Here is a 14,910-nt window from a genome sequence, read left to right on the forward strand (position 1 = left end):
TTTACACACACTAATAGAAATCGCAAGCAGGGAAGCATGTAATATGTTCCAAGAAAGAAAAAATGGAGAAGGGGAGGATCGAAATGTTTAGGAATTCTCTTAATGAGCCCCTCGTGGCAAAAAGCTCCTTTAAATACATATGCCGTATGTTGTAAAAAGAAGTCACAAGAGACTTATAGAATGGAGAAACAGAATAAAGGAGACTGAGATGTTCAATATAAGCGTCACAATTCTCATAAAAGCTATATCTTAAAGCCCTCCAACAGAATGATAGCGAACATGGAAGGGGGCTGCTTTCCACAGTCCCAATAGTCGCGCATCCCGTACAAAATTCTCGTTAGTATTGACTTGTTCCCAATGAAAACTCCATACTAGCTTTGAAACACATATTCGCACTTCCATATATGATAGATGAATGCCAATACAAGACCGTGAACCGATGGAAAAAGGCTTTGAAGCCTCTTTGTGGTCTCCGTCAAAAGCAGTGTCGTAGTAAGGATGACTAGAAGGAAGCCACCTTTCCGGATGGAATTCTTTAGCTTTGTAAAACCATCTCTCATCACGGGCAGTAACATGTGCAGCAGTGGCAATTACAGTCTGCATTTCATTAGCTCCCTGATGAGACAAGAGTAAACCGAGTATGAGCCAAACTTACCCCTTCAGGAATCCATTCCCCGGTAACTTTAGCGCCCGGACTTACTCTAGGTAGACCAAAAGGGGCAGGAGCAAATACACGCATGCCTTCTTCGATAACGGCGTTGAGATATCTCAACGACTTGGTTGATTCGCCATCAATCTCGCTGTGTTGCTTGAAGGTACAGCGGAGCTCATCTCTGAGCCGCCCCAAGGATCGAGGGTTCTGAAGCAGATAGTAGGTAAGCGCAGACATGAAAGTGGAGGTTGTTTCAGTGCCAGCCGCTACTAACGTGGTGCCCTGTGAGGCAAAAAATTCAATGTTGGCTTCCGGAGCTTTTTCGCGCAACAAATGACTGAAGAAGTCGAACCGCTCAACATCTGCACCCCTTTGAAGCCTGTTGTTGGCCTTCTCCCGAGAATTGGCAATGTAGTTGTTACGCATCTTTTTGCTCTGCTCATTCGCTAGGCAATATCTGACGAAGTCCTGAAGAGCTTTCCATCGTCGACGAACGACATAACTTAATGCGATTTGGAAACCGCTGTTAGCGAGCATGTTTATCCAGTCGTTTCCATTGCCTATGCCTAGTCAGTTATAGGCAAAGTTTTGATGCTACGCCAATAAACGACTTACCCATTTCAACCGTACCAAGAGTTTCCCCAAAGGAAAGGTCCACAATGACATCAAATGCAAGCCACATGAACCATTGGCTCATGTTCATTCCCTCATGCGCATTGCCATGCTTTTGAACTTGATATAGGAGAGAATCGATATGCCGTATAATAATGTCGCTTTGTTTCCGAAGAGCAGAAGAACTGAAGCCTGGGGAAAGGCGTTTTCTAATACCTTGATGCACATAGGGGTCAACTTCAGTGCCGATGGAACCGCCTACATCGGTTTGTTTATAAAATGTAGAATACTTTCGGAAAAACTGGGGGTGATTGATGTTTGATTGTCCGTAAATGTCCTTGATGGATTGTGGATGTGAGCAAGAGAGTTCATTTGGACCAATCCGGACGATATCACCAAACTTGGCATGCAAGGCCTCAATTTCCCAGGGCCAGTTGCCCAAAATCCTAGAGTGGGTTAGACAGTAGTTCGTCATAATAATCGTATCACTTACCAATGCCGGGAAATCCATAAGTCCTGGACACGACCTGAGAACGGTCCTTTCGCTTTGTTAGGCACTACCACAAAGCATCAGACAGCAGTACAAGAGCACTCACCTGGAAACCTAGCAAGAGGATGAAAGAAGAGATTATACGTGGATGATGCAAAGAGATACAGAAGGCTCTAATATTTTTGATTCACGAATAAGGCGTTTGTACTCAATGCGTAGTTTGTGTAAAGATGCCCGCTAGACTCACCAGAAAGAATACAAAAGCTGCAAACCGAGTAAAAAAGGACACCAGCAAAGCAAAGATGTCGTTTGAAGAATGTATGAGGTCAAAAAGATATTGAGTGGCCATCATGAACGCGAATGTTAGCCGATGAATCAAGTATTCAATAGGCAATAATACAATTGTATTGACAACAGTAAACAAGAGTTTGTGGTCAAGAAGGACCGTAAGCAGGTATCTTTCCAGAGATCCGTCCAAATGCTTCCCTATGGCATCCTGTGTAGGAGCAGGCCCTGATGAGCACATGCTAAACCGGAGAAAAGCGACGCATAGAGCTCAATCAACACCTAGGACAGCTTGTCTAGCATCATACGTGGACCTCGGGATACGAAAAAGGCTTACGCTGGGTTTAGTGAAACATCAAGGGGAACACTATTTCTGATGAAAGATTCCTGTCATGTCTAAGTAAGACCAGTAAACATAATCCGAGGGTCCGACGACTTGGCTGTAGAAGTGCGAGATATGCGACCGAATAGTCGGATGTTTTGAGTCATTCACATATTCAAGTAAGTCTAGATGGCTGATATGGACTATATCATTCCAACAAGCTGTACGGAAATGTCGATTACAACTCTAGTTAACGACAAAACATGAATTCCGCGAAGGTTTCCGAGATTAAATGCGAGCCCGAGACTTAAAAGTAGTGTTAACAACATGGAAGGCAACCTCTTGAGAAGCTGTGTCGAGTCAGTTCTAGCTAGGTCAAACCCAAGAAAGCTTAAACAGCTGTTCGTCCGGTACATCCGCAGACTGAACCTCGCCATGAATCATACATAGACGCTTAAGTGCATGTATAATTTTCTGGAATATTCATCGTTGATATGAGACAGTTCCAACGCACGTGGAAACGCCGCCGAAGTATTACTCCTTTCAAACATACCAAAAGTATAACTCAAAGTTAATCGGCGACGAAGGAGGGGAAGGATGAATTAGAAACTTAATAGTGTGTCTAGTTTCAAGCATAGCATTGAAGCCAAGAACGAGCTGGAAGGGTTACTGAAGTATTCCGTAGCCTTAATAGCTTTTGAGTCGCAATTTCCACTTTGCCCCAAATTTGGAGTTTCTGGACTGTTGCTTTCTTCAGCTGTGATCAACTGTTTTACTCAAGTCTCTTTTCAGTCAAGCCTTTGAAGAAAAGATTGATTTCCAAAATCATGTCAAAGTTTGCCTCTTATAGCCGGCAAAGCGAGGACTACCAGTCCCAGGGCACGCCTATTACAGATATCAATCATGATGACCGCTCTAGCAATGAGTCTGACATTCCTCTGATGGAGAAGCAGTTGAATCCTCGCAAGAAAACTAGTCGATGTCGACGCTTGTTGCATACTTTTAGGGAGGCAATGAAAAGCCCTATTCTCATTGCTAACCTATTGCTCTTCCAAGTTGGCACTGGCAGCCTTTTCCTTGCCTGGAGTCATTCTCACCGCTTCAATGGCCATTTGAAAGACTTGTCAATGCACTGTAAGTGAGGCTACCATCCGAGTGACACACAATCTAACCAACTCAGCTCCTTTGTTGAACGAAATTGAAGTGCCTATGGTATTGCGCAAAAGTTATGCGCAGTACGGCATGGGCGGCCCCGAAATATGGCGTGCAGAGCCCAGTGAAGAGGTGGACAAAGCATGGGAACGTGTGACGGCCGAGTATCTATTCCCCGTGAAGAAATCCGACATCATTGCTATGCGAAAAGACCCATCTGTGGTCGTGCCAATGCCGGAAAAATACAATATTGACGGCGAAACATCCTATATGGCGAAGTCAGCAATGTATCACAATATACATTGCTTAGATTATATTCGAAAAGTTGGTATCCTCAATACTTGGCCAAGGTTGGACCTATGTTAACAACATGAAGGCCGTTTACTACGATCATTATTACCCCAACGGGACTGACGATAACCCATTTCATGCGTATCACACAGCACATTGCATTATGATCATTTTTGAGCACTTGACATGCTTCAATGTGAGTATCATATGCTAGCATAATTGGAAGGCACACTGATTAACGTTGTGAATGATAGGATCCCGGTGTTTATTTGTATCGCTGGATGGAGGAGTTTAACCGTCCAATAGCAGACACAAATATTTGGCGAAAATGTTGGGATTTTGAAACTGTACTGGAAGAGCATAATGAAAAAGCAGTCCATGATATGGTTGAGACAGAAGTTCGGAAGCCGCATGGTGTAAAGAGCGTGCCTGCGCCGGATGGGGTTATGAAAATCATTAGAAACTACCAGAAAACCCACCCCGAATACAATCCTGGACAGTAAATAGATCGGCGGGTTTCTTTAGCTTAAATTTCAAATACAAGGACTGAAGATTAACTAGCAACTTGGTCAAATTCGTATCGTGTGATCGACTGAAGGCATTCTAAGTTGTGATGAAGTAGTACTACTGTTCCCGGAGCTACAAGAACCTTTCGCCCTATATATACAAAGAAACTTCAGAAAATGAGTTATAAAACAAATGAGGGTTGCAATTGTGTTAATAAAAGCTTTCTAAACGGCTTAGTATACTCGTTAAAGCAACACATGAATGGTAGCCAGGTCAGAAGTCACCGATCGTTAATATCTAGGGAGAAGAGTAGGTTCTGATAAATTCAGTATGAAAATATTGAAAAAGTACCGGAAAATTTTGAATTTCGGGAAGTAAGCTTATTGATAGAGACCTTGAATGAGCATCACTGGACTCGAACCATGCATCTATATCCTGTCCAAAGGTAAGAGCAAGACACATCCGTCTCCCAATTGTAATCCTCAGCTGCCTCCAAATCAAAGATGTACACAGTTTTAGCCAGTAAAAGCCTCATAGATTGCAGTGCTACAGCTCGACCGATACACATTCTAGGGCCGAGGAGAAATGGACAATTTGAAGAGCGGATGTCTTTAGCAAACTCTGTCTCAGGTCCGTTATCGAACCAACGTTCAGGGCAGAACGAATTTGGGCGAGCCCAATATGAAGAGGATCGTTGGATGGTGTACATATCCGCTGAAACGTTGACACCCTGCGGAATGTAAATACCATCGATGATGGCGCCAGGTGATGTCCGATTTGTACCTTTTCCATTTGCTGGTGGAAACAAGCGGAGCGCTTCTTGGATACAACCATTGAGCAACAGAAGCTGTGCTAAAGAAGTCGCATTAATATCACCGATTGAGTTAAAATTTGATCGAAGTTCCTTTTTGAGAGCCCTGAGATGGATCGGATGGCGCAAGAGTAGGTTCATCGTCGCAGACAAAGATGTAGCGGTCGTATCGTAGCCGACCATGCTGTTGTAAAGTCAGTATAACTGGTTTGGGGCGAAAGATAAGTTGCTCCTACACAAGGAGTGACGCATTGCTTTGCAATTCTTTCTCGGTCATTCTAATACCCATTTCTTTGCATTTCATTATTGCTGTCAGGAAATCTTCGCTCCTATCTTGACGTTCTATTCGCCTTCATAGAGATCAGCCACTGATTCAATATGAATAGATTCTGATAAAATGTTTCCCTACTTTCGTAATGTTGCCGACGGCAAGACATTGGTTGGAAGCCAGAAGAGAAGCGGCACTAAGCTTACAACAGCTTTTGCAAGTGCCTGAACCCCCGGTACAGCTAGCAAAACCTGTAAAGCTTCAAGTAATGGACTCACACTGCAAAATGTGGTTTTGAGTTTCTCGAATTTAGCTGGAGCATTGTAAGCTATTGCATGTCAAAATGAAAACTTGCTTTATACCATGCTGATCTTTAAGCAAAGGTTCGCCAAACGACAAATCACTAATAATATCCCATATAGCTTTGGATAAAAGCGGAGTTAAATCCACAACCTTGTCTCCTTTGGCAGCTTCATTTATGTTTTGAACTAGACGGTCGGTGTGTCGTTCTTGAATAGGCTCCTGAAGCTTCAGTGCTTTCTCAGTAAAGGCTGGCTGCAAAGCTCGTTTCAAGCGTTGATGTTCTTCAGTGATGGTGGCCGTAAGAAGATTTGTCGCCGGCCAAATAATGTCGCCCATCATGGCTTCTAAAGTACCCTCTTTAGTGAAAAAGAAATCTTGTTTGACTGAAGATCTGGGCTTGTGAATGGCCTTCTGAGCTTCAATAGTAGCGAAAGAGACTTCAGTTGGTGAGATACGAACAACAGGCCCTGGTTCATCAGTACTTGGGAAGGAATTACCACAGTAGGCTGTGACGGACCGTATCTCTGATGAAGCTCTTGTACATCATGATTGAGTCGCCGCCGATGGACAGAACGCATCAGCCATAGCTATTAATAGTCAATATCTTTTGATTTGGGTGGGACAGGACATGTAATTTAACAGTTGGTAATCATGACTTACAGGCGATACTTTGGCAATAAAGGGTCCTGGAATCTGGGCAAGAGGACCAAGGTAGTAATTATACAAGACCGAGTACAATAATCCAAAAAAGATCTAGTTCCGATGTGAGTATTCAAGTAGCCAAACAAAACAACTTGTTTGACTCACAGATCCCAAAGCAAATGCAAGAGCATCGCGATGACCAAACTTTTCCGAGTCCAGAAGCAACACGGAGGACCGGTAGGTTCTGGCCAAGTAAGAGAACACCTGGCTTTCAATAGGAATTGAACTATCGATTGGTGAATAGATCATCTTGGAAAGAAGCCTTGGGTTAATTGGTGCTTTCTCAAAGCATGCAGAAATAATTTGAGATTTCTTATTGTACTAATAAAACCTTTGTTCAAAAAAGCAGCCATGGAAGAATGCTCTTGCAGTCTTAGTACGTTTTCTCGGAACCCGATCAAACAAGCGGCAAGGTATGCGTTGCTACAATGTTCACAGTCTTATGGAAACGATGACTGCCAATTGGAGGTTCCGAGAATTGAAATTAGCTTTGCTTAAGACTCATGACAGTTAACGAGTCATTGTCATGGTGTTGGCATCGGAAAATGGAAATGAGTAGATTTACCCACAGTGCAGGTTGCAGTCATGGCTTGAAAGAATGGCTAACTAGTGGATACCTCAAATTCGAGCACAAGACTTTCATGAAACCAGTCACTAAAACTATCTTATGGAGTTGCCTTCTATGTCGGAAACCAGCTGTTTCCTCATCATAAGAAATCGGCGCGTTGAATTCGGAGCTTATAACCCCTGCAGTACCGGCTGCTTTAGATCTTAGATTCTACCTAGTTCATCAACAAGGTTTGGCGTTTTCCTCCGCATAGCCAGTAATGAACTCGCTGATGGTGGTCTTCAGGGCTTGCATAAATGATTCCATGCTCCTCTCACTGTGGAAACCGGAGTTGTAACTAAGCGTAAAGCTGAGACGATCTCGGTAAGTGTAGCAATACACCCCGATGGCGGCTGTGTAGTGACCAAGACTAAGCCAGAAGTCCATGATCTCCACGTCCCCGTGGGCTTGTGCTAACCAGACATCCAACTTTCCTAAACCACTGTATTCCACCTGAGACTGAGTTTTTTCACTAGGGCTTGTACTGTGAAGCTTATTGTTACTTAAGCTTACCAGATCAAGCATCAGCTGTGAAATCCGAAGCGCTTCAGGGTTCTCCTGAAATGCAAGGCGCTGTTTCTGAATCTGATTCACTGCATCCAGTATCGATCCAGGATTATCAATATACGAGGGGCATGCAACAAAGTAAATAGTAGCCGCGTGTTCTTGGCTACTGAAGGGGGGCTTGCACAAGTGCCTAGCGTCCATTGTTACGCCCCCTAGCCAGTTGCCGTCACGGACATGCTCGCATTTCTTTGTTGCCATAACCACTGCGCCATTCATCAGATCGTTAACGGAAACCTTGTGGAATTTTGCCGATCTGAGTATATTCGCAGAGTCTTTGTCGGACATTACCATGCGTAAAGTACTGACTTCGTTGACGCCCGGTCCCGGACGATCTGCTAAAATGTACAGTGGACGAGCTGCTCTTGCCTTCCGCTTTTGCAGCAAGTCTGTTGTCCAGTGTATCATATCAGAGGATACAGTAGGAATATCAGCTGCAACATCTAGTGGTGGCGATAGGCGTTCTGCTTGCCTCTCAAACTGCGCTGCAGATGGCATGGCTATGGCTTTGACCGTCGCATTTAACAGGATGAGCACCCCATGTCCATCGGCATGCTCATGTGACGTACAAATAACTAGCTCTTTCGTTGTAGGTAAGAAATGCAACTGCATTTCGCTCACTGGTGCCAGCTTTGCGGATAAGGACAGAGCTGACTCCGCTGATTTGTGAACAAAGAAGGTCTTGGCGGCCCAGGCATCCACATCTTCAGGAAGGAGGACCGTGTAGGTCATCTGTGTTCCTTTGGCAACAGCTGCGATGGATGGTTGGGCACACCGAAGCCAAATCCAAGCCTTGCGAACTCTGCTTTCGGCATCGGCTTCCGACAAGGAGTAGCGAAGCTGAATGGCAAATATCATGTGATAGTTAATATGGCCAGGAGTATTATAGACTTGCCGCACTACTAGTTTCTCCCTCGTATCTTGCTGTCGAAAGTAATACCCAGGAGGTCCAGGCTTCCATTGACAGGGATGTTGACTAAGGAGAGCTTGGTTTGGTGACATACTAATAGAACGATAGAATTACTCGAGTAGTGCAGGGAAAGTAGCTTATAACCACGGAACGAACGGTACCCTAACGTCTAGGGTCCAATTTATAACTATTTTATGCAGGGTATATTACATAAGATATCTGCTAAAGAGCTAGGACTTCCTGTATAGCACATGAGGGGCCAATAACCCCTCCCCGAGAAACACAGCGGGTTTGACGGTGCCATGTAAAAGGTTTATTCATAGGGCATTCGGACCACTGTTGATCACGTTTGGGCAATGTCCGACCTTTGATCATCGTTCCGAACTTTCTGGAACAATTTGGGCATGATGTCTGTTATCCCACTCGGATGTTTTGAAAACGACACATAGGTTTTCTCAGGACTTCTTGTACCCGAGTGCTGACCATCTCCTCAGTAAAAGGTTGCATGGAGACAGTGCAACTGGCTACAATAGATGGAATTCAGTGTAAAAACAAAGCAAAGCGTCATATTATGGCATAAAAATTCTCTCATGACTTAAAATTCTCTGTAGTAATGATAGTTAAATGACATCACCCACACGGGAAGGAAAATAACCATAATAACACGTGAGCCCCTGATAAATTGATCTTAAATCAATCCAAAGATATAGCCCGAATTGTGCGTCTCGAGAATCTCAGTCACTCAGGGTTCTAGACTTCTACGTGCTTTCAGTTTGTCCCGCTAATCCGGTGATACTGTGGAATATGCAGTTATTACAGTTAGTTTCGCCACTGTTGGATGCATCTCACCTGACAGGGTGGGTGGAATGAGCCGACAGGTATAATACTCCTAAATTAGCCATTATAGCCGATCATATCATTCTAGTTAGTAGTGATAACCCTGTCATTATACTTTAAACCTGGGAAACATTAAATGGGCTGTACTTTTGGTTTAAAAATGGGGGTTGAGAAGCACCGGCAGAATCAAATGTTGAAAACACGCGTTGTATTTCTTTACAGTTGATTTACGTCTGTATTGGCACGATGATCAATGTATCAAATATTGTTATCACCCCCTTCTTGCACGAAAGGATAGGGCGTGGAGAAAATATTCATTGAGATGTGAGAAACAGTCCAGATGTGCCGGTTACTCTTATTGTAGTAGTTATTATGAAAACACAGTGCTTGGTAATGTCGAAATTTTATCATAGTGGAGGGATGGATGATATAATGTTGTAGCCCGCAGTAAACCTTGGAGAAATCCGCAGAATAATATTTGTTATGTTGAGAAGGAGAAAAGAGACTTTCATCTAATCATGATTAGTATTTCAAAAAGTATACGCACTCAAACCCTAGCAAGGTTTGGCAGGACATATAGCCAGGGATGCTGGGTACTAGCGGATGCGGCTTGCTGACCGTATCTGAAGACTCAGCTTGGGCTCGGATATGAAAATCTTGGAGAACCAGAGATGCAAGAAGCAAAGGATCGGACCGAGCTGGGTCTCACCTGTATCTGGCAAGGTAGTTGTATGGGATTATCGTTCAAGCATGCTGGGCATTTTCTCCAAACTCTGTGGCCACTGAGAAACGCTAGCTACCGGGATTCAGAGCATTGAGAGAGGAGAGATCTATGGCATGTCTTGCTAGCAGGCTGTTACTTTCATTGATATTCGCAAATGAATAGCCTAACCTGCACGTTTGTGGTTTTTGTTTTGTGAGGTGTATCGCCCATTTGTCGTTATTACAATTGTATTGTTGGACATTGGATATTTTGCTTCCTGTCGTGAACATGACAGATCTGAAGCCCCCCATTTCCTTTCCCATCTTTTCAGGGAATCAAATCCACTCTGCCGCTGTATGTTTTATTGTCGGTATCTCGCTCTTGGCGGTCTTTCTTGGAAGGCCACAGCGTAGGTTGTCGCTGCCAGTGGTTGGAAATAAGACAGACAAGGACTTCATAGCAGCACTTGGTGAGGGCAGAAGATTGGCAAGTTCTCTCCCAACACTAACGTAGCCTTTGGTACTTGATTTGATTCCATACTGACTCCTCAGTCATGCGCTAGTATCCTGATAAAGCTTTTGCACTCCCCTCGGAACCGCCGATCGTAATTCTGCCACACAGACTTATCAATAAGCTGAAATCAGCATCTGAGTCACAGCTATCAGCAGAAAAAGAAGTATGCCGCCGTGGACTGGGACAATACACAGATTTGGGAACTCCCATGCCGGAGATGTTCCATGCCATCAAGATCGATCTCACACGTCACATACGCAACTTGGTCCCCATTTTGCAAAATTCAGTTGCAAATGCATTTGAGGAGATTCTGAATATCGATAATAAAGATGAATGGACTGAAGTCACGGCCTTTGTCTTTATTAAGCGCGTCGTGACAATCTTGAATGCGACTGCATTTGTTGGAAGCAGCCTTGCGACGAATGTTGAATGGCAACAGATTGCATACGATTATTCGTATGATTTGAGAAGAGCATTTGACGCGCTCAATAGCTGGCACCCTTGGCTTCGTCCAATTGTCCATCCTTTTATATTCCATCGAATTGGCTTTTCGGCCAGGCGGAGGCGAGTAGCTGAACTACTTGAAACGATCATACGTGATAACAGTGCAGGAGTAGATGATGGTCATACGTTGTTGGCTTTCATACGAAAGCGCCTTGGCAATCGCAAATGTAACGATAAGAAATTGCTCGCCAGGATGCAACTTCGTGCTGCTCTCGCCGGCTCAGACACAGTTGCCCAGGCTTTGACGAATGCTCTCTTCGACATAGCATCAATTCCAACATATCTTGACATATTGCGCGACGAAATATCGTCCTTGGCATCAAATGCACCCCAAGGCGAATGGAACATGGAGATGCTACGGAATATGACTAAGTTGGATAGCCTACTTCGCGAATCTGCAAGAGTCTATGCCCCATTTCTAGGTCAGACCGCTTTGCCGACATTGTGATCAAGAACTAATGGATCTAGTTGCTATGGGCCGCATGACCACGTCAGATCTGGAGCTCGATGATGAGACTGTCATTCCTAAGGGCACTACAGTATATTTCGACATGTATCACGCCCATAGATCATCAGATGTGCAGCACAACACGGACACAGCCAAATTCGATGGATTTCGTTTTAGCAAATTGCGAGAAGAACAAAACTTACCCAACAAATACTTAGCGGCAACTACAGGCCCTGATAACTTGCCTTTTGGACATGGTGCTCACTCATGCCCTGGCCGCTTCTTTGCCATAGCTGAGATGAAAGTCGTACTAGCTCATTTGCTCCTAAACTACGACATGAAGCTGAGTGATGGACAAAGACCTTTGACAGCAACTTGGGGCATTGCGGTGGTCATTGATAGAAATGCCAAAATAATGATTAGGAAAAGACAAATAGCAACTTAGATGCATTGAAAAAAATCACATGCCCTACATTTGGTCACTTTGCATTGAACAATTGGTTTTCATCGTGATTTAAGAGGACTAATATCAAAATAACTGTTCCGTGGTCTTATCGTAGCCATCGAGTTCCAAGTTTTTCGCGGCTTTTTGCCCCGACATCCCTTCAGTCCATATCCGTCGGCGGTATCTGACGGTAGGCTACTCAGGAAAATGGACTGCTTCCATCTCATGATCACATGGCTGTTGTAGAGTACCCATTACCGAGACCGACGATGTGTGCCCATCTGTGGATGTCCTGAATCCTATTTCGTCAGAGACGCAAAGTTTAAACATGAAAATGGCTCGAGAGGCATGGCCTCTTAACCCATGCTTTTGAGGAACTGCCCATCCCAAACCTATTTTCAGCCGACTATCCGGGGGCGTATGCGATTCGAGTGGACGATTTGAGTTGGGATATTGACCAAACTTTTAGTATGCAGTTATACTAGTACGTTCATAGATCGCAAAATTCCCGAGGGCTCGTAGAACTCGTAGAACTCGGAGAACTCGGAAAGCACGGATGTAGTTTTGGAGACTAGGGAAAACTAGAAACTGCAGGGATTTGAACTATATCCACTAGAGATGGTGTGACTAGTCACGAACCTTGGGAAGTGTTCTCATCTGATAAGCACATGGGCTTAAAGTATATCCCGTACTTCGAAATGTACAGTAAGCTTCGGGGGAAACACACTCCGCAATTCACTTAACGGGTCTTCTAGACACACTGTGTGCCAACTACAATGTCACTTAAGTGCGCCCTGCTGCGACAAGGCTTACGTACGTTCTCATTTCTGTTGGGTATCGCCCAGTGACCCTTGGTCTCTTTGCCAACTACTGTATTCAGCATCGTTTTTCTTAGAAGCTCCTTCAGAAGAGACAATTGGGGTCAAGGCCACACCAGTCAAATAACCACGGAACATGCCTTTCAACATAGAACCATTGAAGCCCGATATGGGTAAAAGAACCAAGGTACAGTTGCCATGCGTGTAAGCCACGATATGTCGCCTTTGGCCCGATTTTGACGTAATACAGTTCGGAGCCAGGATAACTGGCTTAGATATCAATAATATTTCAGGTGCAGCTCCAAATCTCCAAGTCTTTTAGGACCATTCGCTCATGCAGTTGCTACAGATGAAGACCTTAGTGACTTAAAGAGTCTTGTGTGGAAGTATAAGCTCTTGATAATCAAGGGGCAGAACAATCTCGAACCAATCAAACAATGGGAATTGATAGCTCGGCTGGACCCTGAAGCTGGCCCACAGAATCCAGAACTCTTCATGAAGGATTTCCATCCAGACGGAGGAGGAATCTTGGTAAGTACAACATGCCAACCCGTACAACCTCCTGCTTACCATTAGATCAGAAGATGAGAGGAGTAACTGGAGTCCCTGGTGCCGAGAATGTTCATGTGATCGGCAAAGGATATCAGGGTCATGACCACTACGGGTTGAAGGATTTGAATCTCAACAAGTCCTTCTCATACGAGAACCATCACCCATTTCTTCCACATGAAGAACTTGAGAGAGGACACACCAGATTCCAGGGTTGGCACTTTGATGCTCCACTATATAGCAGAGATCCACCATGGTTCACAGCTTTCCGCGTGCTTAAGCTGCCCACAGGGCCCGAGGTGACCATCCAGTGGGATGACGGGTCTGGCTATAGCATGAGCTCAGCCCCAGGGCTTACCCCATTTTTCTGCTGCTCACAACTTTACGAAGAGTTTCTGACCGAAGAAGAGAAGAAAATTGCTGATAATAGCTGGATCGAGTACGCGGCGTTGCCATACGAGTGGAATCGGAACTGCAAAGTCTTCCCAACTGGATTAGGCCTCGTCAGTCAGGGAAAGGAGTTACCTGAACAAGAGCTGAATAAAATAGGCGCAGAGAAAGAAAAGATTAAAAAGGCAAGGGCGATGTTTTACTAGTGGACCGTAAGGTCCAGACATGATCATCAACGCTAACAGCATTTCAAAAGTACCCAATGGTCTGGGTTAATCCAGATACTGGTCGAAAATCCTTTCAAGTTCAAGCAAATGCGGCAAGAAGACTCTTCATCCGTCATGACGCAGATGACGATCCCATGATTATTGACGATCTTTCGGAAGTTCGCCGCTTTTTGCTCGACATTCAACGTCGTATTTTAAAACCAGAATATATCCTAATTCCCCCTGAGGAGGAAGGGGACCTACTTTTATGGGATAATTGCGCCACAATGCACACTCGTGTGGACTATCCTGCCGCCTACGGCTCTAAGGCGTGTCATCAAGCTGGAACAAATGCAAGCAAAGGTCCGGAAGGCCCGGTTACGATTCCAAGTTTGTCGGGGAAATCCGCTCCAATTCGAGTTCCTCCAGTGTAGTTTAAGATGGGGACTCAGCGGTTCCATGTAACGCAGTGCTAGTACTCATCCCAGATTCGTCAAATTTAGTTTCAAAGCCTCAGAGTATTTAATCACATGTTCATATGCATAAATCAACAATGCAAGTGACTGGGCCATCAATGTCTGTAAACATGTTGCTGCGCAACTCATTGGCGTATTTACAAGTATAGGTAGGGGCTTGGCGGCGTACCTTAACCATAGGATTGGGTTTAAAATAAAAGCGTGACGCAGCAACGTGACCTTTATCTCATGATACATGTATCTCAATGACAAGGCCCCGGTTGTTTTACTACTCTTCCCATCCAAATATGGCCAAATCCCTACCGAACATAATTCATGTCGACGCACTGCTCACTGGTAGGGGCATGAAAAGGCCATACTGATCACATGGCGAGTACTAACTACTTGTCTGAGGCTCGATTAGACAAGATGGATAATGCAAGTTACAAGGATAGTTATCAAGTCAAGCATGAACTAGTTTAAGAATATGTGTAGATAAGGAGTTCTATGTCGTGTACTCAATCTCAGCGAGCATTAACGTACATAAAGAAAAACAAGCAACTTTG

The 14,910-nt window shown here is 44.4% G+C and overlaps 6 protein-coding genes across 6 annotated transcripts; 3 read left to right on the forward strand and 3 right to left on the reverse strand.

The window, feature by feature from the left end:
* Positions 1 to 249: 249 nt before the first annotated feature.
* Positions 250 to 1,739, reverse strand: CTRU02_208460 (cytochrome p450 monooxygenase; the record flags this gene model as incomplete). The annotated part of the gene is made up of 3 exons (XM_036728452.1): positions 250 to 597; positions 656 to 1,212; positions 1,268 to 1,739. 3 exons carry the CDS (start codon positions 1,737 to 1,739, stop codon positions 250 to 252), a joined length of 1,377 nt encoding a protein of 458 aa, XP_036579736.1.
* A 1,449-nt stretch (positions 1,740 to 3,188) lies between these two features.
* CTRU02_208461 (uncharacterized protein) lies at positions 3,189 to 4,307 on the forward strand (the record flags this gene model as incomplete). Its single annotated transcript, XM_036728453.1, has 4 exons — positions 3,189 to 3,495; positions 3,542 to 3,837; positions 3,890 to 4,000; positions 4,059 to 4,307. 4 exons carry the CDS (start codon positions 3,189 to 3,191, stop codon positions 4,305 to 4,307), a joined length of 963 nt encoding a protein of 320 aa, XP_036579737.1.
* Positions 4,308 to 4,717: 410 nt separating this feature from the next.
* Positions 4,718 to 6,271, reverse strand: CTRU02_208462 (benzoate 4-monooxygenase cytochrome P450; the record flags this gene model as incomplete). The annotated part of the gene is made up of 5 exons (XM_036728454.1): positions 4,718 to 5,306; positions 5,359 to 5,472; positions 5,532 to 5,703; positions 5,753 to 6,160; positions 6,211 to 6,271. 5 exons carry the CDS (start codon positions 6,269 to 6,271, stop codon positions 4,718 to 4,720), a joined length of 1,344 nt encoding a protein of 447 aa, XP_036579738.1.
* A 914-nt stretch (positions 6,272 to 7,185) lies between these two features.
* Positions 7,186 to 8,568, reverse strand: CTRU02_208463 (benzoate 4-monooxygenase cytochrome P450; the record flags this gene model as incomplete). Its single annotated transcript, XM_036728455.1, has 1 exon — positions 7,186 to 8,568. The coding sequence occupies one exon, from the start codon at positions 8,566 to 8,568 to the stop codon at positions 7,186 to 7,188; it is 1,383 nt and encodes a 460-aa protein (XP_036579739.1).
* A 1,736-nt stretch (positions 8,569 to 10,304) lies between these two features.
* Positions 10,305 to 11,926, forward strand: CTRU02_208464 (alpha-ketoglutarate dependent xanthine dioxygenase; the record flags this gene model as incomplete). The annotated part of the gene is made up of 3 exons (XM_036728456.1): positions 10,305 to 10,502; positions 10,579 to 11,455; positions 11,502 to 11,926. 3 exons carry the CDS (start codon positions 10,305 to 10,307, stop codon positions 11,924 to 11,926), a joined length of 1,500 nt encoding a protein of 499 aa, XP_036579740.1.
* Positions 11,927 to 12,880: 954 nt separating this feature from the next.
* CTRU02_208465 (alpha-ketoglutarate dependent xanthine dioxygenase) lies at positions 12,881 to 14,323 on the forward strand (the record flags this gene model as incomplete). Its single annotated transcript, XM_070205097.1, has 5 exons — positions 12,881 to 12,931; positions 12,995 to 13,037; positions 13,073 to 13,275; positions 13,326 to 13,868; positions 13,940 to 14,323. The coding sequence occupies 5 exons, from the start codon at positions 12,881 to 12,883 to the stop codon at positions 14,321 to 14,323; spliced, it is 1,224 nt and encodes a 407-aa protein (XP_070061172.1).
* Positions 14,324 to 14,910: the final 587 nt, after the last annotated feature.

This window comes from Colletotrichum truncatum (genome assembly GCF_014235925.2).
Source record: "Colletotrichum truncatum strain CMES1059 chromosome Unknown Contig_0005, whole genome shotgun sequence".
NCBI classification, from domain to species: Eukaryota; Fungi; Ascomycota; class Sordariomycetes; order Glomerellales; family Glomerellaceae; genus Colletotrichum; species Colletotrichum truncatum.